Genomic DNA, 9,152 nt, shown 5'->3' with positions numbered 1-9,152 from the left:
CTACCCAAGGGTCTACCACCTAGATGAGATGTGGATCACAAGATTGAGTTGATCCCAGGGTCTGCCCCACCGGCCCGAGCTCCCTATTGCATGAACCACACCGAGCTCATGGAATTGAAGAAGCAACTACATGAACTAGAAGAACAAGGGTTCATTCGCCCTAGTAGATCCCCGTTTGGTGCCCCGGTGTTGTTTGTCAAGAAGAAGGATGGGGGACTTAGACTCTGTGTAGATTTTAGGGCCCTTAACAAAATCACCATAAAAAACAAATACCCAATGCCCCTAGTGGAAGACCTCTTAGATAGATTGCACGGGGCCAAGTACTTTAGCCGTATTGATCTTAGATCAGGATACCATCAAATCCGCATAGCAGAAGAAGACATTCCAAAAATAGCCTTCCACACCCGATATGGTAGTTTTGAGTGGTTAGTATTAGGATTTGGCCTAAGCGATAGGCCAAGCACATTTTGTGGCCTCATGGATGGAGTCTTTAGACCTGAGATAGATATCTTTGTCATTATCTACATAGATGATCTCCTAGTCTATAGCAAAACCTTAGAGGAGCACAAGCAATACTTACGCCGAGTTTTTGAGAAACTACAGCAGCATCAGCTATATGCCAAGCCTAAAAATGTGAATTTGTAGTAAAAGAGTTGGAGTTCTTAGGCTTTATTGTAGGAGTAGCTGGAATCAAAGTGGATCCTAAGAAAGTGGAAGCTATCCAAAGATGGCATGTACTGAAAACTGTAAGAGAAGTGCGGGAGTTCCTCGGCTTCACAGTATTTTGCCAAAGGTTCATCAAAGATTACAGCCTCATCACAGCCCCCCTCTCCCACCTCACCAAAGAAGATCATCCTTTTACATGGGGGAATGCACAACATGAAGCTTTTGAGAAGATGAAGAAGTGCATGAGCCAAACTCCCTTCGTAAGGGTACTGAATTTCACCAAGCCCTTTGAAATTTCTACAGATGCCTCCGACTACTGCATAGGAGGTGTACTAGTGCAGGAAGGTCACCCCATTGCTTATGAGTCCAAGAAATTTACCGATTCTGAAACAAGGTGGAGTACACATGAGAAGGAAATGTTGGCAGTCATCCACTGCCTCGGAAAATGGAAGCACTATGTTCAAGACAAGCACACAATAGTCTTCATTGACAATATCTCCCTCAAATACTTCCAATCACAACCCAAGTTATCGGCAAAGCAAGCCCGCTGGCTAGACTTCCTAGTAGAATTCGACCTGGAGATTAAACACAAGCCCAGCTCCACTAACAAAATAGCAAATGCCTTGAGCCGGAAAGTTGACCTGAAAGTTATCAGTGGGGTCAGTAGCAACTTCAAAGAACTAGTCAAGGAGGCCCTAAAGCAAGACCAAGAGACGCACAACATAATTAGAGATGTGGAAGCAGAGAAGGCCCTGCATGGAATGTACACCCTAGAGGAGGGTATCCTATTTTTAGGCAAAAGATTATATATCCCCAACAATTTGGAGTTGAAAAAACTCATCCTGCATGAGATACATGATGGCAAACTTGGAGGACACAAAGGGCAAAGCAAAACCTTGGAGGCCCTTAGGAAGTAGTTCTTTTGGCCGAAAGGAAGAAGTAATAAACTACATCAAAACGTGCCCCACTGCCAACTGGTTAAAGCACCACGATCAAAACCAGCAGGATTACTACAATCGTTACCGGTACCCAACCACCCATGGGATGCCATCAGCATGGATTTCATTGTGGAACTACTCGAGTCCCATGGGTACAGAATCATCTTTGTAATGGTGGACTATTTTTCCAAGCAGGCCCACTTCATCCCGCCAAACCACCACTAAATGCCAAGGAGGTAGCACGCCTCTTCTTCACACATGTATTCAAACTTCATGGCTTACCACTGGCCATAGTATTAGATAGAGATGGAAGATTCATGAGCGACATGTGGAAGGAACTCTTTAAGACCCTAGAAACACAATTGAGATTCTCATCATCCTTCCACCCGGAGACAGATGGATAGATAGAACGTGTCAACCAAGGAATCAAAGACTATCTCCAGAGCTATGCTCGAGTGGACCAGAAAGATTGGGCCTTGTACCTTGATGTCTTGGAATTCCACTACAACAGCTCCATCCACTCGGCAATAGGATACACACCCTTTGAGTTAGCCACATGAAAAGAAGTCATCACACCACTAGCCTTAGCATCCGGAGCAACCAAAGCAGAAGATCAAGATGCAGAAGAGTTCCTAAAGAAATGGAGAGACTGAAATGCAGCGGCTAAGCATAGCCTCGAACAGAGCAAAATCACCATGACTGAGCAAGCCAACAAGAAAAGAAAGGCCGTACTATTCACCAAAGGAGACATGGTCCTAGTCAACTCTAAGAATATGTCACTTCCCAAGAACATGACTCCAAAGTTCAATCACCGCTACTATGGACCCTACCGAATCACTCAAGTGCTGAATGAAGTCACCTACAAACTGGACCTGCCAGACAGTGTTTGTGTTCATAATGCGTTTCATGCTTGTCTTCTGCGCAGGTTCTATCTAGACAACCAATGGGGACGGCGTGTACCAATTCTCCATTCCAACGGTCCCTTCGAAGTAGAAGCATTCCTCTGACACCAGGAACAAAGAGGCTTCCCCGAATACCTCACCAAGTGGCATGGGTGTCCACTCAAGGAGGTCACTTGGATCTCAGAAGCGGAGGCTCGTGAACGTGGCAAAGATGCCTTTTGCCCTTTGGCTCGAGGAGAATCCCCCTGCTCCTTTCAACGACCCTTGAGCCTCTCCAACCCAAACAAAGCGGTTCTCAATCATAGACCCCAATGTGCCTCCACTTCTCAAATGTAATTGAGTCGAGGGTGGACCCGCATGGTGATAAACATCAATAAATCGAACAAAGCCCCGATAATCCCGTCTAGATGGGTAGACACTGACCAGCTTGCTAGAAAAGGTTGTGTTAAGACCCCCAAGTCCTAGTGCAGCAGACACTGATCGGTTTGATATGAAAATCTGTGTTAAGGCCCCGGATGAGTCAATAACAAAGCACTATCCTTAGATTGCTGAGGACAGCAATCCAGTAAGCGGGGGTGAATGTAAGGGCTTTGTAGCTATACCATGTCGTTGCTACTGAATGCATCTATATAGGGAGTAGTAGTGACTCAAAGCCCTGCCTTGTTTCCACACTATGTGTGACTCCCTATACCCAGTGGTGAACCCTCTTATGTGCGGCGTCACGAAAGTGTAGTCCTGGGATGTGTCTATATTGTCCTGCTTTTTGGATTGAATAGTATAAGAATATACCTTGAGCTCATATATCGTGTTACTTTTTTGTGGCGTGTTGAGTATGTAACGAGTGTAGGTTCATCCCCCCCCCCCCCCCCCCCCCCCCCCCCCTTAAAAAAAAACCCAAAAAGAAAGAAGAAATAAATTCCGGGATGGCTGGAGATTCCAAAAGAAGATAAAATCAAGCAGACTTTTGCTGTTCCGGTTGGGGTGAGCGTTACAAATATATATATATATATATATATATATATAGTCAGATGTCTCCGTCCGAAGAGACGAGTTAGTATAGTTATTAATTGGGTAATGGTAATTCGTAAATACGAACCAAGCGAGTCAAAGTGGAGGCTGACCGGCACTTGCGTGCGAAAACGACCTCACGAATTCTTTCTTTTCATGCGAAGAATTTCATCCGATTCTTGAGACTTGATGACTCGGGCCGACAGATGAGTCGTGCACGTGTTGATACTCCACACGACACTTGTGATCCTCCGATTCCTCTCTCTCACCCTCTCGCTCTCTCTCTCTAAAGTCAAGGAAGCTGTCTAGAAAGATGATCTGAATAGAGTTCCAACCTTCATGGAATCTATCGCGTTCTCTCCCTCTCTGCCTGCATATATCTGCAGAATATTTGGCACCCAAGGTTAGAGAGCCCGCGCTGTGTAGAATGGAAAGATCAGAGATCTTTCTCTCCTAAAGTAGACAAACAATAAGCTGCACAGAGCTGATTTAGTGTAGGAAATCTGCATTTTCAATCACAGAGAGAGAGAGAGAGAGAGAGAGAGAGAGAGAGAGAGAGAGATGGGCTATCCTAACACGACCACCAAGGGTGCCACCCTGATCGTCCATGGGGATTCCTCCTCCTTCTCCTCCTCCCCCTCCTCCATCTCCAGACTGCATGCCCATAATGGCTCTCTTCCAACCTCTCTAAATGAGAAAAAGATCGACGCAGGCGCCGCATTCGTGCTGGAATCCAAAGGTATGTTAGCGTGGCCCAGGGTAAGTGATAAGTGTGTGTGTGTGTAGATAGAGAGAGAAAATCTCACTAACTAGCCCGTCAGCACTGAAAGCCTTGAGTTCAATTCCTACACCCCTGCACCCAGAAGGTTATCTAGCTACAAAAATTAAGAGCAAGATTTAAATCGAGGCCTGAAGGTTGTGAAATCAAGTGTTTTACTGTGTATATGTGTGTGTGTGTGTGTGAGAGAGAGAGAGAGAGAGAGAGAGAGAGAGAGAGAGAGAGAGAGAGAGAGAGATCCATGGCTTGTTTGCATGCAAATAATGTGTACATACTACCAACATACTATATGAATACGAATGTTTTATGAGTTAGCTATTACATTGTTATGGATTATTCAGTATGCAGGCCCCTATATTTTGCAACACACCTCACATGATTATTGTTGCGTGAACCCGTGCAGGAAACTGGTTGCATGCTGGGTACCATCTCACCACCTCCATTGCAGCACCAGCTCTTTTGAGCCTCCCGTTCGCATTAGCAGGGCTGGGTTGGGCCCCTGGAATCATTTCCATGGCATTGGGTGCAGGCATCACTTTCTATGCATACTGCCTCCTGTCGCGTGTTCTTGAGCACATGGAATCTATAGGTCGACGGCACATTCGCTTCAGAGAACTGGCAGGAGACATCCTTGGTAACTTGTTGAATTTAGACTGCATTTGGATTAGAATTGTGTACTTCTTTCACTGCATTATTCCAATGACAGCCTTGATATTTTAGCCTTCAATCCAAAAGGAGTTTTGGACATGTTCTCATGTGGGAAAAGGGGCTCCTTTCCTCTTTTTCCCTATAGTATTCAACCTCATGAGCTTCTGCTTGGGGGGTACTGCATACCTAGCTAGATGCAGTTGGGGGTGCCAGCCCAGGGTGAGAGTTGGCCCCCCCATACACCCGTCTTAAAATTGTGGACTGTTCCGACAGTACAGATCTGCAAACAATCTGACATTCTACTTAAATAAGCTCTCCCTCAGACTTGTGTTCTGCATTTATGCTCACATTTTCTCTCACAAGTATAACACTTAAGATTTTACGGCATGTTTCAGAGATTTAACTGTGTATTGGCGATGCAGGACCTCAATGGAGCCGTTACTTGGTGGCTCCAGTACAATTTGCAGTGTGTCTGGGTGCAGTTATCGGGTGTACTGTCCTTGGGGGACAGAGCATGAAGGTATGCTAGTTTATATTTGTTAAGTTTGTTAGTCAATCCTTTTGGCTAGTCAGCTCTTCATATATTTCTAGCCAAAAAACTGACCAAGTATTATATGTTCTGAGGGTATTTCCTGCATACTATATTTTGATAATGTGAAAACATGCATTCTGCAATTAAAGCTTCAAACTAGTGATACTTTGGCTTGTTCTATATGCAGTTTATTTACAACATCTACCATCCAAATGGATCAATGGAATTGTATCAGTTTATTATCATCTTTGGAGCACTTATGTTGTTTTTAGCTCAACTTCCCTCATTCCATTCACTGCGATTTATCAATCTTATATCTCTGATGACCTGCTTCGGATACAGCATATGTGTGGTGGGCAGCTCAATACATGCAGGTTGGAATTAGGCAACGGCTAAATGTTTGGGTCTGAGAGCCTGAGAGTATGTTTCTTTTTCGTAAATGGGCTGTTCTATCATCCTTGTTGATGGAAACAGAAAAGGTACATGATGATTAATGCTGCATTGTCAACCCAGGTCATAAGTCCGGTAAAAGAGACTACAGTCTTTCTGGAGGGAGTGTAAGCAAGATGTTTGGAGTTTTCAACTCTCTAGCTGTTATTGCCACCACATATGGAAATGGCATTATTCCTGAGATTCAGGTATTTACCAAGATGCAAGACATATTCTGTTTCACATTATTCTCATTGGAATTTCTTTCTACTACATATCTGTAAACCAACTACTTTCCTCTATGTTTTCCAGGCAACGCTAGCCCCTCCTGTATCTGGAAAGATGTTCAAGGGCCTATGTGTTTGCTATGCCGTTGTTGTTTCGACCTTCTTCTCTGTTGCAGTATCAGGGTATTGGGCATTTGGAAATGAGGCATCAGGAAACATCTTTACCAATTTTGCTCCAGAAAATGGGCCAGCTCTTGTCCCAAACTGGTTGCTGTTTCTTGCCAATGTATTCGTTCTGATGCAGCTATTTGCAGTGGCTTTGGTGAGTTCCATGGCATTTGCATAGTTGACTTGTGCTGGGCACAACTAAGTTTCCTGTTTATAATGTGAGTTATGACTAGCTTTGGAGTGTGAATACAGAGCGTATGATTTATGCATAAGAAGTGGAAGAACGAATGGATATGATAGACATGTGAGTGTAACCATGCATGTATTTGTAGATCAGACACCTAGTTTTTCCAAAGCCTGGGTGCCAGGAGTGGACTACTTACACATCTTGTCGATGCTAAGTGCTATGAGTATGTTGACAAAACCAGTACCAATTGCAGAAAGCCCAATGCCTTCAGTATTTAACCAGCATTTGAGATTAAAAGTGAATGCATTCCCCAGTCTGAGGGCTCATAAGGAAGACATCATGCATATGTTAAGAGTCCCTCCAGGTGCCATGGATAGGGATACCTATGCTTTTCCAGCATTGTTGGTGGTACATGTAAGCTCTTGCCCTTGCCTCTACTGCAGTTACTCCCTTTCCTGGCCCGGTTATTCTTTTGCAACATCGTCACAAGGGACACAAAACAAACAGGGGTGGGGGATGGGGAACAGGGAGGAAACGCCACCACCTTGTGAGTATATAGTTACATGGAATGGGATACAGGATGGAAAGAAGCTACTGTCCTGCTATCCTCAAGTCCAAAAATGACTGTCACTTGTGACTATGTTTTGCAGGCTGTTCTTGGGTGCAGGTCTCTTGATGTAGGGTGATTCTTGCTTGAGGGGGATAGAGTGTGTGTGTGTGTGTGGAAGGCCCCATGCAGTTAGTCAAAGGAAAATATATATAGGCACTAACAGTTTTGTTTCTATGCAGGTGTATTCTCAACCTACTTTTGAGGTATTGGAAGGAAAGTCTTCAGATGTCAACACAGGGAGGTTTTCCTTAAGAAATCTGATACCTAGGTTGTTGCTGAGGGGCTCTTACGTTGCAATTGCCACATTGGTCTCAGCTCTCATACCCTTCTTTGGAGATATCAATGCTCTTATTGGGGCCTTTGGATTTACTCCTCTAGACTTTATTTTCCCCATGGTGTTCTACAATATGGTTTTGAAGCCCTCACGGCGGTCGCTTATCTATTGGGTTAACACCATCATAGCAGTTGTCTATACACTGGTGGGCTTGTTTGGCTGTATTTCAGCTGTCAGACAAATTGTTCTTGATGCAAGTAGCTACAAACTCTTTGCAAATATCTGAATCTGACATCTGATATAGGCTGTACATGTCCTTTCATAGATAATTTATACATACCCTCCATTGAGTCAAGAGGTAGTAATGGTCAATAATTGTGTGCAATCAGATTTTAAGATGTAATTTGACACCAATTTAAGGCCTCCAATCATGCATAGTCTACTCTTCATCATCTCATTGCAAAGTATCAAAATTATAGATACAACCTTCGTCATATAATCACCACTTTTTGAACCCAATACCTATATGATTGGGTTTGACATATTCTCCTCAAGTCCATTATATAAGTTGAGAATTCGAGCTGGAAAACCTATAGAAAGGGGGCCCATACAAGCAAGGTTCTAATGGCAACATCGTATTATGATCTCCCTTCTAATTCTTGCTTTTCTCTCTGATGCATTGTGCCGAGATGATCAAAGCATTTTTCCCTCATCTAAAGGGATTCATCCATACATTTTGTCTTTCATGCAGTTCTTATTGCAGATTATAGCAAAGGCTCCTTTTCGTTTATGTTGAAAGTGTCTTAGTGTCACTACATCTGCAAACGCACTAGCTTCCATATTCAACTTTACTGCAAGCTTTTCACTTCTTTGAACTACAAACTGAATTCCTTGTTGCTTCGTCTCCAAAACACATAGTACTCATTCATCTCACAAACACATTGCCAGTGGTACACATACATCCAAAACCATCAATCTGCCTTCATTTTCATACTTCAGTAGCTTTCGCTTGCCTGTTTCTTTCCAACAGTTTCAAGTACTTGCAGATAACTTCGTTTTCATGGTTAAACTTGAACTGTACTTCCTCATCAAAAAAATCCCCGCTGAAATCTGTGAGCCATTCTGGTTTGCATTACCTCATCATAGCTTGCAAAAACTCAGACTATGTGCTGATTTTCACAAGAAGACTTTGTTCCAGAAGGGGCAATGCAATTAAACTGCAGTTCAACAGTGTTTAACCCCTTAGGTTAGTCCCCATTCATTGTCTGGCACAGGTAAAAGATTGATGGTTGCTAAGAGCTGCCTCAAACATGTGTATATGCTCAAATGCACTGTCACAATGTCCTTCTCCCTGGCAAGCATTGCAGAATGTAAGAACGACTCCAACTTGCTCAAAAACTTCATCTGTGCTCACAAGCTGCCTACGCGTGCATGAGCTTCGCTCACTATTGCTAAGCCCACACAGGTCCACACAAGGATTGGCCCAGTACATTGCAACTCAGTGCCCACCTGATATATAAGTGCACGCATTATGGCAAGCCCCACACACGTGCACCAGTGCACCTTTTCTCGACATACTTTTTCCCAATCTCTCCTTGCAAAATATGAACATGTGTATCATCCACATCCTAGACTGTCCACAAGCTGCAATCTTACTGACGAAACCATTGTCTGTCTCTCTGCAAGGAGAGGAGTAGCAGCCCACATCTCTTGTAACACACACCAAGCATGCTTCACCTGCCTGCGCCTCTCAATCCTTCTACTCAACAGATCAAAGACGTGCTG

At 43.8% G+C, this 9,152-nt stretch overlaps 1 protein-coding gene across 2 annotated transcripts; it reads left to right on the top strand.

The window, feature by feature from the left end:
* The first annotated feature begins 3,733 nt into the window (after positions 1 to 3,733).
* On the top strand, positions 3,734 to 7,722 carry LOC148020747 (Transmembrane amino acid transporter family protein). Of its 2 annotated transcripts, XM_087698563.1 has the most exons (7): positions 3,734 to 4,253; positions 4,696 to 4,926; positions 5,363 to 5,460; positions 5,660 to 5,846; positions 5,986 to 6,110; positions 6,214 to 6,450; positions 7,273 to 7,722. In XM_087698563.1, the coding sequence occupies exons 1-7, from the start codon at positions 4,076 to 4,078 to the stop codon at positions 7,651 to 7,653; spliced, it is 1,437 nt and encodes a 478-aa protein (XP_087554689.1). In that variant the 5' UTR covers positions 3,734 to 4,075; the 3' UTR covers positions 7,654 to 7,722. The 2 variants fall into 2 exon arrangements, with proteins under 2 accessions (XP_087554689.1, XP_087554690.1); XM_087698564.1 differs by lacking the exons at positions 3,734 to 4,253; positions 4,696 to 4,926; positions 5,363 to 5,460 and having other exon boundaries at positions 5,654 to 5,846.
* Positions 7,723 to 9,152: the final 1,430 nt, after the last annotated feature.

Source organism: Lygodium microphyllum, chromosome 18 (genome assembly GCF_053477565.2).
Source record: "Lygodium microphyllum isolate KBCC chromosome 18, Lygodium_microphyllum_v1.1.10, whole genome shotgun sequence".
Lineage (NCBI taxonomy): Eukaryota > Viridiplantae > Streptophyta > Polypodiopsida > Schizaeales > Lygodiaceae > Lygodium > Lygodium microphyllum.
Note: the sequence above shows the minus strand (reverse complement) of the source record. Positions and strands in the feature narration are given on the sequence as shown.